Raw genomic sequence first — 18,072 nt, forward strand, 5'->3', positions numbered from 1 at the left:
ATAACATCTCCCACAGAACAGAGCCAAAATAGACTTTTAATACATTTTTGTTAAATGATGAATAAGTGAATTTCAAACTCATTTAGATGTTTTTTTTAACTCTTTTCAGGTCTGAGAGTACCTCACTCTTTTAAACAGGTCACAAGTGGCAGAGGGTCACTCACTGGACCCACATTTGCTCCTGTAATTCAGTTTTAGAATAAACTTTACATGAATTCTCATTTACTATAAATGCACTATAAACACAGCAGCTTTATTAAACAAATAAGGGAAAGAACAAGGTCCCTCAAAAAGTCACAGCCACTTTCATAAGTAAGAATATCATTTGTATTTGAATTACTTTATTTCCTTTATTTTACTTGGATAGAATTGAAAATCTTGATGGGCAGTCTTTAATGCAGTCAGACCATATGCTTTTCCAGTTCTGTGTTTATACCATCTGTGCATCCACATCCCCCCCAAAACCAAGAAGACCAGTGAAAGAGGGGCCAGCACAATCCCCCAGGAGAACGTGGGAGCTGTAAAAAGAACAGAGTGATATCAGGGGTCAAATGCTCTCTCACTACCAAATAGGACAATGTAGTGCAGGTTTAGAGGGAAGAAAGCCATTGGAGTTTGTTTTTACTAATAAATGTGCATTGATTTTTATAATGTGTTCCCGACACCAAGGTAGAGGACATTTGAGAATGCTATTTGTGGCATTAGAGAAACAAGCAAAATAGAACACTTCATCAAAGGGAAACACAGCAGAGCAGAGGGCAGGTATTGAGGGTCTAACTTTGTTTCACCCACTGGGTAGTGTGCAGTTAAATTTCATCTGGCTAGGTCTCAACCAGCCAACTGTAATATGACCAGGGTAAAATTTGCCCTTTTCCAATAAACATGAATGTCATGAAGATTCAATTAAGTTACAAAGGCAATGAAAACAAACTGAAAAATAAAGTTTTAGATGTCGAGATTATTGCTTGGATCCAGCTGTTTTATATTCTACTCCTTGGCTTCTGTGTTATGAAAATATAGGAAGACTATGAATAAAAAGTTAACAAGTAAACACAAGAACATGAGTGTCATTAGACACATTGATGATGAGGCCATAATTCCACATGTCTGTCTAAGCATCCAGGAACCAAAACAATATCAGATTATTTTCTTCAGATGATTCTTTTGTTGTTGTTTTTGTTGCTTAATCCTCATCTTCACATCTTTACAATTCAGATACTATTTATATTTATATTATAGATTTGGTATAAAGGTGGAGATATATATGCAACATTAAGTAGAGTTTGGAAAATATTGTCTATTATTGGCATCATTATCACTCTTTCTTACTAGTTTATTAAAAGATTTTTATACAAATATTTAGCCCTAATACACATAGTATACCAGTTGGCTTTTTAAAATCCAACAAGGGTGATTCTTACACCCTAAAATCTAACAAGGCTTTCAATGAGTGTTGCTTCCATTTTCTGAGCAGACATTTGAATGTACCTCTCTGTCCTCTACTGTCAGTCACAGCCAGTCCAGCAACAGGAATGGGCTCATGTTACAGAAATGTTTAAAAGTTCCCAGCATCAGGACCAGAAAACCACAGGTTCCTTTGGGTCACTAATCTAAACCCCGGCAGTTGATTCTGCATTCTGTGGAATCCTTCACTTCCAAGTCTAAACTACCACCAATCCTCTCATGGAAATTATATGAAATATCAACCTTTGCATATATATCTAAGGACAATGGCACTCAAACTTTAATATAAAAGCATCTGCTCGGTAAGTTGGACTTACCCCAGGAGAAGGTGACTGGGTAGCTCTGGGGTGAGCCCAGGGACCTATATTTTCAATGAGCGCCTCAAGTGAGCAATGTTGTGGTACACAGACTTTTCTTTTTGGAGAAAAGTTATGTCATGTTGTCATTCTCTGCCTTGAGACTTAACCAAAGCCTCAGCTTTCCAATTAGAAGTGTGTCTGCAGCTGCCTCCCCAGCAAACATGGAGACCGTGGAGCAATCTGTGTTTATTTGATTCTGCAGACTGCCCAGAAGGTATGATGAGATTACAGCTGGGGATGGGTTTGGCTTGTCCCTTGTTATTTCCTGGGGCTGCCAACAGATGGCATTACCTATGTCTCCCTTTCATGCTCAGTGCTTAAACTAAGAATTCAATTGATCAGAATAATAGCGTGGGTTTTTCTTTTTCTTTTTATCCTTTTTAAAATGTCCTTATGTGGGTTGTTTTGTCTTTTACTTTATTTCCTGTTAACTGATTACTTTAACCCTAAAGCTGCCTTGAGCCCTAGATATCTTCCATTTCCTGACTCTTGGAGGATAAACTTTCTCAACTTCAGGATAAAGAACATCCCGCCCTTCTCAAGGGGTCATAAGGGACAGCTGGTCCTGCTGAGCCAGGAAAATCCACAAGAGAACACAGGGTTTCTTGGAGTTTATCACAGAACCAAATATCAACTTGCTCTTTAATTTTTTAATTTAAATATAATCTCCCAAAGCTAGTATCCACCCTACCAAAAAAAAATAAAATAAAGACATAAAATATTAGAGATTTGTTCTCAGTGCTCCACTGGCAGGAAACATAAGGGACTTGCTAAGTGATCATCAGGAGATCTGATAGGCTTGTCCAGCATCCACAGAACATTCTACTTATTTTTTCCCCTTCACCATCCCCAAAATACATACCTTCTTTGACTATGGTACGTAGCATCTGAAAACTCAGTGTATTATGAACAACACATTTAAAATCTGTGGTCAAATCCTCTCTTATGACTGGATCAAAAATCAATGACACTTCAATGTAGTTCTCATTATTTTCTGAGTAGTCCCTGAGTGAGAAAATATTTACTTAAACATGGTGTAAATGCGAGCTTGTCTTTACAACGTAGACATCAAGCATTCTCAGTGAGGAGGATCCATTGTGCTTGCTAACTTAAGAAAGTTAGGAGCACTTGCTATTATATTTGTTACTTATTTGGGAGAATTTCTAAGCCTCCTTCTGAAGGTAGTAGTGACACTGAAGATGTTGGTCACTGTTTTTGGACACTTGTTATAAGGAGAACTTACAGGAGCCAGTATGTTTTGAACAATGGAAATTTTCATTTTGTTAAGACCATTACTAAACAAAGAACCAGTAGTGGGAATAGAAATGTCTCATTTGCGGAAACTTGACTGTATCAACAACAGATCATTTGCATGTTGAAGGGTAAGGAGTTTCCAGGAATCTAGTTTTCAACAATGTTCCCTCCTCTCATCTCCACTGCCAACTCTCACTCTGGAAACTCAAGTTCAGAGTTGAGGGCTGCACGCAGGCCAGGGAGAATGACTCTAGTCAGTATAACTACCACTTGTAATGCTACAGAAATCTGAAGGTGCTTTACTATCTACTAGTATGAATTAAAATGTTGATGTGGATCCAAGAGGGCTTTTTTTTTTTTTTAATCTATGGGGTAAAAATAGGCTCTTTTAGTTAATGGATAGTACGAGTAACTGACATGGGCATGTAAGTTTTGCAATAAGGACTTGCAAGCAAACAATTGTGCTAACCAAACATAATTTTTATCCACTAAATTGTATCCAGAAAAACCCTTTTTGATAAGTCTTTCAAAAAAGTAAAAAATTTGGCAAGCCAAAGTTCAGGCTAATTCAGGGTATTGAAACTATAATTTTAAAATCTGTACTTTATGATTTGGATCATTGAATGGTATCCTTCCTTCAAACATAAATGGTTCCTATTTATAAGGTCTGATTGCTCTATAGTCAAAGTGAGAAAACATTTTCCAGAGAAGAATGTTTATGAGAACAGAATTCTTTCTTACTTTTAATACTAAACTTCCTTAGAGATTGTGGCAGCCAAGAGTTCCCTTAGAAACAGAAGGCTCTCTCAGACACTGTGGCTAAGGTTCAGAATCTTTTTAAGGATTTGTGAAATTGCTTGACTCTCAGGTTGCAGAGTGGGGAATGGAAATATATTAATTAAAAAGTATTTTTAATGGCAAAAATTGAAAAATAAATATTTTTATCAAATGGCTAGAAAATGCAACCTCAATGCCAAGTAACTGACTGAAAGTGAACTCATATAGAAAGTTTGCTTTTCAAGAACAAATGGTAATTCTTAGCAAAACTCTATTTTTTAATTCTAAAAATTCAACAGTTTAGAATAAACAATTATTTTGAATACGGTATGTGTGTCATATTTTGAGAGGTTGGGTATTACATTGCCTCTTTTTAAAAAAGAGTAGAGCCTTTGGAGGTCTCACAACAGCTCTGCCCAGAAGATAACTCTAAGCTAACAAACATCTTCACCCACTTACAGGCGCTGCCCCTCGGTCACACGGCCATCCTGGTAGGCATTGTCTATGTTGGTGTTGTTGGCCATCCACCACAGCATGGTTGTTGACTGTGTGCCAGCTCCCAGAAACACCTTACATGGGATTTTCAGTCTTGACCCTGTGTACAGCAAGACACAGCACATCAAATGTCAGAACCTAGCTGGACAGAGGAGTTTGCCTAGCTCCTTGTCCGTCACAAGATCTGAGCAGTGGACCCTTCCTCATCTCCTCAAATACCTCTCACCAGTAAACTCTTTTCTTCAAAGGAAACTTGGTTCCCTCAAAAAATTCTGTTAAAAAAGATCATCAGTAATTACCAAGTGTCTCCAGTTCCTTGAACTGATCTTCATGGCAGATAAAAACTCAGAAGCAAATGGCTTCCCCAAGTCCACTCAACTCCTGCAGGGCATTCTGAATTCAAGGATTGCTTTCTTTCACAATTCGTTCTACTTGTCCCAAAAATCTAGATTAACATGTGGATTCTTTCCCTTTGCCCATTGCTGATCTCAGCTTTCCTGTTTTCCCTGGGAATTCTCCTTCCCATATCATGTCCACTTGTAATTAACCCTTTAAGAGCCACTATATTTTATAGGAATGATGCCTTCTGCGGTTGCCTAATGTGATGTAATAGGTGCCCAAGACTCGGTAACTATAAGTTACATTTTTTAAGTCACCAAAGGGGAGATGGGGGAGAAAATGAACAAATCCTTCTCATTTGTTTCTTCATCATGGGTGTTATGCCTCCCTGTGCTTTGACTTGTAGTGCACCTGGCTCCACCTCAAGCTGAGAATGCCAGCTTTTCTCCATGCTTCACCACACCTGATAACCTAAAAATTTCTCAACCAAAAGCAGTCCATTAAATCCTGCCTCATGTGACTTTGCCATGCACATCAGTGCCTTCCAAGCAAGGTGCAGGAAACTCAGCTCCACTTAGCTGGGGAACACCAAGGAGCTCTCTATGGCCACCACTTAAAATGTTAAATGTAAGCCCAATAACAAACAGAAGAAATTGAAAACAGAGAGGGAGAGAGAGAGAGATAATAGGACTCTGCAGCCAGGGTTTAATAAATGAATATAAACCTGCAAAACCATTAGACAAAAACAAGCACACAAAAAGGTACAGGCTTCACAGACACACAGGCCTGAGTCTGAACCCCAGCCTGACCCAGGCGTAGCTTTTGACCTTTCTTGGCATCACTGTGACTCCCGGGCAGCTTTTCCTTCTGGAGAATGGCAGAAATAAAATCTTTCTACAGTGTTGATGGTGGGAACATGACACCACACTAAACACACTATTGTTAAGTAAGGCGGAGTATGCTGGCCCAGACAGCCTGCACCAAAACGGGATGAAAAAAGGAAAACCCTGTCAATCATTTCCATCACCCCACCAACAACTTTGGCAACAGGAAATGGTCTCTGAGAGGCCAGCTATGGCTGGATTGGCCTCATTTTACAAATGGAGTCTTCGGGAAATGTGAGCTTCAACCGTGTTTCAGTGAAGTGAATTATTTTAAATATACTTCAGGTACTGGCTCTATCAGGGAATCATGCCATTCATTCTTTCCCACTATTAATAACTGCTACCAAAATATTCAGATTTTTTACATTTAGATTTTTGTAAGTAGGGTTTTCATGAAACAAATACACCTGTTTCAAACAATGCTATTTATAACAACATTTAACACAGAGAAATGTTCTCTCACATTTGTCATTTCAGCCCCTCATCCTGGGGTTGTAGGGTCTCTACCTAGGCAGGCTGCACACAAAAGGACAGGTGCAGTCAGCAGATACAGGGGTCTCAGGGCCCCAGACTTTGACATTACAGGCACCCTGTAAGTTGCATATCCTCGCAAACCTTACCCAATGAAGCCAATATGATCTGGTGTGGGGAGATAATCACAGGAATTGTCTCTTCTTCTTTTTCTGAGATAAATATACAGAAAAGAGATTCAATTAGGAAAGACTTTCTTTAAAGCTGAGGTTCCGTTTCATTGTGTAGCTAATTAACTAAGTTATTCCTGACAGTATGACCAGGCATTGTGGGATTCAACTTTTGTGTGGCAAAGGAAACAGGCTCTCCACAAATTGAGCATCCTTGCCCAATGCCTTTCCCAGAAGAGAGATTTCTGGAAGAATCTCTCAGTCTCACAAATGCACATCCAGGTCACAGATGTTCTTCATTCTGTGATAAACAATTAACTATTACCCTCCCTGGCTTCCTGAATGATTCTTAAAAGTAACATTCATAATGTCCACAGGATAGGTTTTACCCCATGGTCAACTTTCCCTAAAATATCTCCCTCTACTCCATCCTCACTTCCCTAAGTGCCTTCCACAGACTACTGAAGAATCACCTCAAAGAAAAGAGGCAATGGGCTTTGGGACGACCTGCGTGCAATGCTAATCCCATGCTGACTGATAAATAGAGTGGCTCAGGTTGGCTACTGTGACTTATTAATTGAGGAGATAATTTCGGGGGGAGGCAAAGGTGGATCTACTAGGAATAAGAACGCAGATCCCCAAGAGGCAGGTCTCCCAGCAGCTTAAAGAAACTGGGCACCTAAATTGGAGCAAGAAGGACAGCTTGGGGGTAGAGAAAGGGCTGCCTTTTTCCACACCCACTTGCTCCATCCACACTTTTTCCATTAAGAGCATTTTGAAACCCTAACATGAGTAAGCATAAGGCAGCATCACAGTAGAGCTCAAAGTGCAGGTGGCTTCCCAACTGTCACCAGTAGCCTTTCCCTCCCCTCTGAGTCCCATGGCTGCAACCTCACAGGCTGGGGAAACACAGGAGAGACAGATACTTTGAGGACCTGATACACCAGTGGGGCATAGCATAACCCTGAGTGGTGGGTGTTTTGCTCCCCTGGCCCCTGTTTTTAGTTCAGTAGATCTGGGATGGAGCCTGAGATTTTGCATGTCTAACCAGTACCCAGGTGATGAGGCTGCTGCCCCCTCCCTTCCACAACTGCTGAGATAGTGTGATCACAGTACAGGATAATATGTAGGCTGACTGCCCCCTAGTGTTCCTGTGCAGTGTCACATGGAACATCCTTCAAAGCCACAGGAAGTCTCAGGGTTCCCCTGTGAGAGAAGGAGTTGAGATAAATGAATACTCACAAGACAGTAAAAGAAACATAATCTAGCAATTTGATTTCAGGGGAGACATGATTCTCCCTGTAGTAAAACTAAATCTCTGGATTCTGTGAGAAAAAAAGTTAATATTTTTCCCTTCATAGACCAACTATTTAGCTTTAATATATTTACAAAGCTCTCTGAAGTGCCCTTAGAAGACTCCAGCCGTGTAGTTACTTATTATATAAAATAAGTGAAAGCAGTCTATTCTCTAGGGCAGAGCTCAGGACTTAAACACTTTTTTGACCATTGCCACCAAGCTTGATGTCCAGCATGTAGGAGGTATGGAATAAATGTTGAACAAATATTAAGTAATAATCAATACTGTTCACATTATTTTCAAGTAGAGCTCATTTAAACCAATAAGAGCACTCACTATTTGAAATCCTGCTTTCAAGGGCAACTAGACATGCCTTGAGGAACACAACAGGGGACAATTTTCTCTAGATACGCCATTGCATGATAGCCTTCTAACTGAAAAATCCAATAAAAACCAAGTATCCTAGAATTATACATAAAGTTATGGCAATCATGTTCTGATAGCTGGCCCTGGAGGTGCAAGCTTTCCAAAAGGATCTTCCAAGTTAACCCTGTTTGGGCCCCTCTAGTGGTGTGTTTTAGCCTCAGATTTGGAATCCAGGGATTTACCTTTCCTCAAAATAACGCCCTGCTTTCTACATTTCAAGGTATCACACTCGTCTTATTAGTCAGATATTTTAAGAAAGTTGATGTATTTGTTTTCCATTCATGCCAAAACATTCAAGGAATTCTAAGTGAGCCCTAATTTGTTCTTTGCATGCTTGTTATTGAACCAGGGTGGAGAGGTACCTTGATGGCAAGCACTTACTGTTGATGCGTAGTTTGATGTTCCTAGTGATGTTGTATCGCATGCCTTCATGGGCAAATGTCATGACACAGCTGTAATAGCCCACATCCTCCATAGACACATTATGTATGAGTAAGCGAGTCGTCCCCCTCACACTCAGAAATTTCTCATTGTCTGGATCCAAAAGGACAGAATCCTTAGGGAAAATGTTTTCCAATGTTAGACTATATACTAATTTTTATCCCAAAAGTTATGAATAAGATCAGCATTATCAAACAGTGTTGAATTTGCAACCAAAGACTTGCCCTATTTGCTTTGCAAATGTTGCACTTTGAGCATACCTTTAATTCTGTTTTTAGGAGAGAGAATTTGTTAACATATAACACAAAATTGTTGAATTTGTTTAACCACAATGCTTAAAACACATTTGCTTAAGCATAATGGGGGAAGAAAAGAAACTCTTGTTTGACAAAGTAGACCATTTAAAATACAAATATATTAATGGCCTAATAGCTACCTATCGACCTCAGGAGACCTCCAGGAAAAAGTACTGTTATACAGTCATGATGACTTGGAAAACAATGTTCAGAAGACATAATGTTTCTGTTATTGTTTTAAAAATCATTTGAATTTTTAGGCGTTGGCAGAGATGTAGAAAAAAATTCTAGAAAGAACTAAATGTGAGAAACAAGGTCATGTTTTTAATATAGACAAAAGATAATGTGGGTTCTGCAGAATTAGAACCCTCAAGAGCAAAGTGTCCAATAACAGAAAAAGCTGAATGGGATTTTAAAGACATCCTAATGAAAGCAAATTGTTCTCGGGAACAGCTCTTTCAAAACCATGATGCTCAAAAGCTTGCAATAGTCAAATATAACCTGAGTAATTTCAGATTCTTACTCTGAATGGAAATAAAGACATAACTGGAAGATTTGTTCACCACATAGCTCATAAAATATTATTTTTTAATGTATTTAATTAAAAGGAGAAATTTCAACATTCCTAACATGAGTGGTCAAATACGAAAGAAGCCAAATAGGGCCCAGCATCACAGTTCTGCCAAGGCCCTGAGCCCTCATGGCTGCCCTATTTGGTGTGGTGCATGGAGCCTCCTGGGGTAGCGTTTTAGCTTCACCATCTATCTGATGTGTGACTTCGGACAAGTTCTTTACATTTGTGTATCTCTGTTTCCTAATCTGTAAAATAGAAATATTAACAGTGTCTGCTTCACTGAGTTACATATCAGCAAGTTTAGGACAGAATTGTGTACAGTACTAGCTTAGTAATGATTAGCATTCTTTGGAAGGAAACAAATATTACTAAGTACCACCGTGATCCACCCATATTTATTGAGCTCCGTTTATATGTCAAGCCCTGCATTGAGTGCTTCATGTGCAGTACTCTATTTAATGTTCCAGATAATCTCAGGCAGGAGGAAATGACTAATTACCACTTTGCAGAGGAAGCAGGTTCAAAAGGTGAAATAACTTGGCCAAGGCCACACTATCACTAAACAAAAAAAAAGGGTTTTAAACCCAGACTGGTCACCTCCAGAGTCTGTGCTTTTTTCTCTATAAGTACAACCGCTTACTTGTCCTACTTATACTCTTTCTAAATCAAAAAAGAATTAATTCCTTAATTGGTCTGGCTACTTCATAGGGGCTGGCCACTTTCTTCTACTTTCAAAAAATCACTTAAAAGTTCCCAACATTCAGTGATATCCTATCTATATCTTGAAGTTATAAGACCAGTCAACTAGATAAACTTATTCTTTTTTTCTGAAAAGGCACATTTTAATAATTTTGAAAACATTATAGACAATGTTGATTGAGATTATACAAGAAAATTAGGTTTATATAGATTGAGTATAGATTAAGGAATAACACATGTATTTCTTAAATGAAAGAAAGTTCCTTACTTCTTTTTCTTTTACACTATGGAAATGCCTTCAGTGCTTTTGCTGATTAGTGAAGAAGTACAACATGAAAAAATTATGTAATACTGACTTACAAAAATAGAAAATGAATCCTTCTTTATCTTCAATACATCTTTTATTATTTCAGTGTATATTTCTCTAGATTTTTTAATATATTAAACCATATTTTACATAACTAGGAAATACAACATATACCATTTAAACCTTTTAGCTATAACAATATTGTATTTTTCTTCCATGTTAATATATAAAATAATCTCACCTTTGTAAATACTGCAGCTATGTGATATTCTACTATTCCCATGAGAGAAAATTAGTTTAATTCCTAATGCTGAACATTTTTTTAAAATCCTCATTGAAGGTATGGTTATTGATTTTACAGAGAATAAGGGAAAGAGAGAGAGAAACATTAACAGTTGCCTCCCATAAATGCCCTAACTTGGGATCAAATCTGCAATGTGGCTATGTGCCCTGGCCAGGCATTGAAGCCACAAACTTTTGGTGTAGAGCATGATGCTCCAACCAACTGAGCCACCAAGCCAGAGCAAACATTTTTTTGTTTCTGGTATCTTATTATAAACAATGATTCAGTAACCATGTTTTACATAATGTTATATATACTTGTCCCATTGTTTTCATATATGTTTTTTAAATGGACCTAATTCTTGGTTAAAGAGTCAATTTCTATCAATGATTAAGCAAATAACTGTACTTTCCAATATTAGTCTATGCTCTATATCAGCTAACTTTTTCTGTGAAGGGCCAGGTACTATTTTAGGCCTACAGTTCACATGGCCATACTACTCAATTCTACTATTGCTATGTGAAAGCATGAAAACAAATGAGTGTGGCTGTGTCCTAGTAAAACTTTATTTATGACATTGAAATTTGAGTTTTATATCATTTCACATGTCATAAAGCAGTATTCTTCTTTTAATTATTTTTAATCATTTTAAAAAGTGAAAACTATCCTTTGCTTGCAGAAACAGATGGTGGCTGAATTTGGCCCTGGATTGTGGTTTGCCCGCGTCTGGTCTACCTACATGATCTGATGATAGTATTTATTCAACCAGGCAAGAGAAGAAATTGTGTTTCTATTTACTCCTTTAACCCAAAAGTAATAATGAATTTGTTAAATAAACCAACAATTGTTTTCTGAATTTTAATATACAAATACAGTAAAAAGCTATCTCTTTACCTGTTATTTTCTCTGGATTCATTTCATATTCTGAAATCACTATTCTAAGGATCCTCACCCAAGCCACATAAGGATTAATAGAGCATATTAATCATGGCCTTTTTAAAAATTAACTAGTTTTTAAAAAACAGAAATATAAAAGGGAATGTTATCTTCAGAATGGGTATTTTATATCATCCCTATGGCCAGTAAAACATATTTTAATTAAACAGTAATTTTTAAAGATGTACCTTGTACCATTGAATCTTCATGTCAGTTTTGTTGTGGGTGAATTCACTCAGTTCAGGGCAAACTAGTGACCCAGAGGTTGAGAACGTTAGAATTTGTGGGTATGAGATGACAGGCACGGAAGCTTCTGTCTTTCCAAAAACCCTGAGCTCAATGGACATTTCGTCACAGTAGGAGGCATTTCTGATTTAAAAGAGAAAATAAAAGTAATAAATGGCAAGGCAAAATAAAGATAAATGGGGACTTCCATCCAATATAGAGGCATAGGTAAACATACCACATCTCCCTCCACAGCTAAGAAGAAATACAACCACCTCGAAACTGGAGGCAATCAGAAGTTCCATAAAACTGAGATGCATGGAAGTCCAACAAACAAAGATATAAAGAAGAAATACTCATCCAGACAGGTAGAAGGGGCAGAGCAGGGGGAAAAAAGGATGAGGTGCAGAGACAGGGGCAACAGCAGCTGTGACTGGCTGGCAGAAAACACAGTCACCCATTTTTTTAAAGTAGGGAGGAATATCTGAAAAGTGCTCTCAGAACCACACCAGAACAAGCAGCTCATGGTTCCAGCACCAGGGAAAATAAAGCCTCATTGATTCTGACTGTGAAAACCAGTGTGAGCTGGGGTGAAGGAAGGAACTGTTGGTCTCTCAGCAGAGTCTATTTGTTTAGAAGGCCCCCATGGTCCTAGAACATCTGCAGACCCACCCACTCTGGGAGCCACAGCCAGGAAAACAGCTAGATGGGTACCAGTCCCATACTAGAAACAGGAGAAGTGCCTGGAAAAGGGGCAGGTGCTGAGCAAGCAGCATTGTTCCCTCTCAGATCCCTCCACTACATACAGTGCCACAACGTGGTGAAACAGGTCGCTCTATACTGATGAATACCTAAGGTTTTGCCCCTTACACATGTAACAGGTGCAACAGCTCTACCTAAGACACAGAGGCAAACACAGGAGCCTGTTAAGTTCAGGAGACAGAAATATGGCTCAAAAGAGGGAACAGATCAAGATTCCAATGGGAGAACTAAGCGATAAGGAGCTAACCAACATAACAGATACAAAGTTCAAAACACTGGTGATAAAGATGCTCATAGACTTGACAGGTATGCTTGAGTATGGCAAACACATAAGGGAAGAAGTGAAGGCTAGGTTAAGTAAAATGAAGAAAAATCCACATGAAATCAATGGTGAAGGAAAGGAAACCAGGGTTCACATAAATAATTTGGAACATAAAAAGGAAATAAACAGGTAACCAGTATATAATGAAGAAACCAGAATTGAAAAAATGTGAAGAGGCTTAGGAACCTCTGGGACAACTTTAAATGTGCCAACATCTGAATCATAGGGGTGCCAGAAGGAGAATAGGAAGAGCAAGAAATTGAAAACTTATGTGAACAAATAATGAAGGAAAACTTCCTTAATTTGTGGGAGGAAATAGACATACAAGCCCAGGAAGCACAGATAGTCTCAAATAAGCAAGACCCAAAGAGCACCGCACCAAGACACATCATCATTAAAACGTCAAAGGTTAAAAATAAAGAATCTTATAAGCAGCAAGAGAAAAGAAGAGAGTTACTTACAAGGGGTACCTATAGGACTCTCAGCTGATTTCTCAAAAGAAACTTTGCAGGCAAGAAGGAACTGGTGAACTTCTGGCCAAGATGGAGGCCTAGACTGACACGCTCCATCTCCCTCCACAAATAAGAAGGACTACAACTACCACAAAACCAAAAATAACCAGAAGTTCCAGAAAAATAAAGCTACATGGAAGTCCAACATATGAAGTTATAAACAAGTAGTGCTCATCCTGATGGGTAGGAGAGGTGAAGCCGGGGTGGAGAGGTCAAGTTGTGCTGGTGGCAGCAGCTGCGGTGACGGTAGTGGGACAGCAGTAAGCACAGACATCCATATTTAAGGGGAGGTGAGAAGCACCTGGGGGGCACCCATGGCTGCACACCAAACCCGTCAGCTCACGATTCCAACGCCGGGGAGGGCAGACCCCCATTTCATCAGACTGTGAGGGCTGGAGGGCATGGGGATGGATGAGGAGGCTCCCAGTCTCTCAGCGGAGAGTGAATGGCAGGAATTCATCTTGGACCCCTGCCCCTACACAAAGCACCACAGTGTGGTAAGAAAGGTTGCCTGGTAGTGACAAGTGCATGGGGCTCTGCCCCCTATCGAATAGGAGGTGTGATAGCCCTGCCCAGGAACCAAAGGTAAACACAAAACTGTCAGGATGGCATAGATCATGATAGAGATCCCAATCACGCAGCTGACCAGACAGCAAATATATGATCTATTGGACCAGCAGATAGATTTTCTTTCTGAAGCTCAGTTCAGAGCTCTGGTTATAAGAAAGCTTACACACCTAATAGAAGATCTTAAACAAGATGGGGAAGGAATGAAGGTTAGTGCTGCTGAAATGAATGAAAACATATACAAAATGAGTAGTGAGGGAAGGAAAACCAGGGATCAAATCAACAAATTGGAACATAGGGAAGGAACAAACAGTCAACCAGTGCAGAAAGAGGAAACAAAAGGTGAGGAAAATGAGAAGAAGCTTAGAAACCTATAGGACAGCTATAAATGGGCCAACATCCAAATCATAGGGTTGCCAGAGGTGAAGAAGAAGAACTAGAAATTGAAAAATTATATAAAAAAATACTGAAGCAGAACTTCCCAAACTTGGGGTTGGAAATAGACTTACAGGTCCAGGAAGCACAGAGAGATCCAAAAAACTGGACCCAGGGAGAACCACACCAAGACACATTATAATGAAAATGTGAAAAAGTAAGGATAGAGAATCTTAAAAGCAGCAAGAGAGAAGAAGAGAATTATGTACAAAGGAGTCCCAAGAAGACTATAAGCTGATTTCTCAAAAAAAAAAAACTGCAGGCAAGACGGACGGGCAAGAAATATTCAAAGTAATGAAAATCAAAAACCTACAGCCATGAATACTCTATCCAGCGAAGCTGTCATTTAGAATCAAAGGGCAGAGAAAGTGCTTCCAGGACAAAGTAAAACTGAAGGAGTTCATCAGATCCAAACCACTTTTATATGAGATGTTAAAGGGACTTGTTTAGGAGAAAGATGATGAAAACTATGAACATTAAAATGAAAACTGTATCGCAACAACCAACAACAGAAGCTAGGGAATTGAAACAAAGGCAGACTAAGTAGGCAATGAGAGTGGAAAAAGAGTTATAGGTATGGGGAATATATTGGGGGGAAGTCAGCAGGAAGGGGGAATTGGGGAAGGGAAGGGAGATGATACAGGAATTAGGAAGCATAGTAGGAGGAAGTGGAGTAGATAGGAAGATGTTGAGAGGAACTATATGTACAACCAATGGGCATGGACTAAGGGGCGGCGGACAACTGGAGGGCGGGATGTCACTGGATGAAGGGGAGGAAAGGGCAAAGAAATTGGGACAACTGTAACAGCATAATCAATAAAGCATATTTAAAAAAAAAAGAAGGGACTAGCAAGAAGTACTTAAAGTGATGAAAAGGAAGGACATAGAACCAAGATTATTTTATCCAGCAAAGCTATCATTTAGAAAGGAAGGGCAGATAAAGTGCTTCCCAGACAAGGTAAAGCTAAAGGAGTTCTTCATCATCAAGCCCTTATTATATGAAATGTTAAAAGGACTTATTTAAGAAAGAAAAGGATCAAGACTATGAACAGTAAAATGGTAAGAAACTCACAACTATCAACAACAAAACCTAAAGAATGAAAACAAAGCAAACAAAAAAACCTAAGCAAACAACCAGAATAGGAACAGAATCATAGGTATGGGGATTGTTTGGAGGGTTATCCACTGGGAGGGGGCAAGGGGAGAAAGGGGGAAATGGTGCAGGGATGAAGAAGTATAATTGGTAGATACAAATTAGACAGGGGGAAGTTAAGAATAATATAGGAAACTGTGGACATTAAAATGACAACAAACTCACAACTATCAATAATAGAATCTAAAAAATAAAAACAAAAACAAACTAAGTTAACAACCAGAATAGGAAAAGCATCATAGGTGAGGGAATCATTTGGAGGGTTATCAGCTGGTAGGCAAAAGAGGGCCAAAGGGGGAAATGGTGCAGGAATGTAGAAGTGTAATTGGTAGGTATAGAATGGACAGGGGGAAATTAAGAATAATATAGAAAAGGGTGGAGCCAAAGAATTTATATGCATGCCCTATGGACATAAACTAAGGGGTACTGGGCAGAGGGGAGAAAAGGGGGAAAAAAATTGGGACAACTGTAACAGAATAATCAATAAAATATACTTTTAAAAATAAATAAAATTAAAAACAATTTCCCATTCCCATTAAATGTGCATTCTGCATTTTCTTGATTTGTAGTGCAATACTTCTGTCCTTGATCCTTTTGAATGCTTAGAAGACAAAAGAAATCACCATATTATAAATGTTATATAAGAATGGTATCATATTCTGCATTTTTTCCCAAAGGACTCTTCACAAGCCTGATCTCAATACCATCAAGAGCCACTGAGAAATCCCCAAGGCCTAAACCCTTCCAGTCTGGGGCTCTTTGAGAAAATGCACCAACTTCTTGGTCCAGGGAACCATATCCAAATGAAGAACTTATTTCCTAAGAGCTTCTGTTTCCTTAGAAATAAAACTCCCCTTACTTTTCCAGGGAATCACTTATTAACTGAAGTCTAATTTCAGAAAAGTGCTGAGAACTTAGTATAAAAAATATAAAGATTTTTACAAGGCTACATGGGGGGAATTAACTTGTTTGTTTGGATTTTAATTTTTTTTTTTTTTTGGTTCGGGTTAACTATAATCTCAAAATAATAATTCTATTAAGACCCTAGAACTGGGGAAACAGTATAAGCAATGGAAGGAAGGACAAAGGATACTAATATAAACTAATTTTTAAGTAGAAAAACATAAAAATATAATTATCTCACGAAGTTTCTAGCTACCTAAGAAGCACAGGACATCAACAGAGACAATAAGAAAATGTGTTATGCACTCCTATGTTCACTGCAGCACTGTTTACAATAGCTAAGTGCTGGAAACAACCTAAGTGCCCATCTGTAGATGAGTGGATCAAAAAACTGTAGTACATTTACACAATGGAATACTATGTAGCAGAAAGAAAGAAGGAACTCCTGCCATTTGCAACAACATGGATGGAACTAGAGAGAATTATGCTTAGTGAAATAAGCCAGGCAAAGAAAGAAAAATACCATATGATATCACCTAATACAGGAAACTAAAGAACAACACAAACAAAGGAACTAAATAGAACAAAGAGCAGAATAGCAGTCAATAGGGGGGAGGGGAGAGGGAGAGAAGGGGGATAAGTAAGGGAAGGGTTTAATTAAAGAGCCTGTATGAAAGATTCATGGACAAGGACATCGGGGAGGGATATGATTGCGGGAGAGGGGGTGGGTTGGGTGGGGGAGAGAAATTGGGGGAAAAGGGGACAACTGTAATTGAAAAACCAAAATAAAAAAATTAAAAAAAAAAAAAAAAAAGAAAATGTGTTGTGGCATGGGAGAACTTGCACAGCAAAATGGAAACAATCTATAGCTGAAAAAGAAACAAAATTTGAAAAATATATGTGAAAGAAATATGTGATAAAAGCTTACTATCTGAAAGTAAAAAGAATTCAAGTATATAAGCTAGTATTACATTATATTCCTATCTGTTTTGGAAATAGGAAATAGAGATGAACAAACATTTTATGCACAAAGAAATACAAAAAGTTAACCATCACTTTGAAAAATGCAAGTTGGGAAGCTATGAATAAGGACAAAGCTAAAGAACAGTGTACATCTGTGAGCAGTCAACCCAGCAGCTCCTCCAGGTGAGAAGGTACCTGCCAGGCCTGTGCTGGTGCTCTGCCTACATTATTTCATTATTCTCCAACACTATAAGTTAGGAATTATTATATCACTTTTAGATGAGGAATATTAGGTACACATAAATTAAGTAATTTCCTAAGGCTTTAAAGCTACAAAGAGGTCAAACCAAGATTGGAAAGTCAGAGGGCCCTGAGAAAACCCTTACATTAGGACAGTATCTCCAGAAACCAAGCTTACTAGACACATTGAGAGTTACAAACCTGTTCACATTATTGATCTAATAATTCCCCTTGAGCAAAATACTCTATAAAAATAACCTAATAGAGAGATAGGTTGGGGAGTAATGTGAACTCCTCTCATATTCCCAATGCAGTTTGGTATCCCCACAGCAAAGGGTGATAGTCATTAGCATTGTTGACTACATATATCCAGTTGTCCCAGTCCTGAGCACACAATGGGATTCCGTGGCCTGGCCCCACTGGGGGATGGTGCAGTTATAAGACTCTAGTTAATGAGTCATATACGTATCACTTCTACACCAAAGTTTTAATAGCCAGGAAAGATCCTTCAGAACATA

At 38.6% G+C, this 18,072-nt stretch overlaps 1 protein-coding gene across 5 annotated transcripts in view; it reads right to left on the reverse strand.

Moving 5' to 3' along the window:
* Window positions 1–319: 319 nt before the first annotated feature.
* IL1R2 (interleukin 1 receptor type 2) overlaps window positions 320–18,072 on the reverse strand; it is a 43,915-nt gene continuing 26,162 nt past the window's right edge. For all 5 annotated transcript variants that reach the window (XM_090281881.1, XM_090281884.1, XM_090281883.1 and 2 more), the window contains exons 4-9: window positions 11,661–11,841; window positions 8,318–8,492; window positions 6,193–6,255; window positions 4,314–4,449; window positions 2,686–2,828; window positions 320–518 (exon numbers count right to left, since the gene is read on the reverse strand). In XM_090281881.1, coding sequence (XP_090138007.1) covers window positions 337–518; window positions 2,686–2,828; window positions 4,314–4,449; window positions 6,193–6,255; window positions 8,318–8,492; window positions 11,661–11,841 — 880 coding nt within the window. In that variant the 3' untranslated portion in view covers window positions 320–336. The remainder of the gene's footprint in view (window positions 519–2,685; window positions 2,829–4,313; window positions 4,450–6,192; window positions 6,256–8,317; window positions 8,493–11,660; window positions 11,842–18,072) is intronic.

This window comes from Furipterus horrens, unplaced genomic scaffold (assembly GCF_987537825.1).
Source record: "Furipterus horrens unplaced genomic scaffold, mFurHor1.1.pri manual_scaffold_6, whole genome shotgun sequence".
Lineage (NCBI taxonomy): Eukaryota > Metazoa > Chordata > Mammalia > Chiroptera > Furipteridae > Furipterus > Furipterus horrens.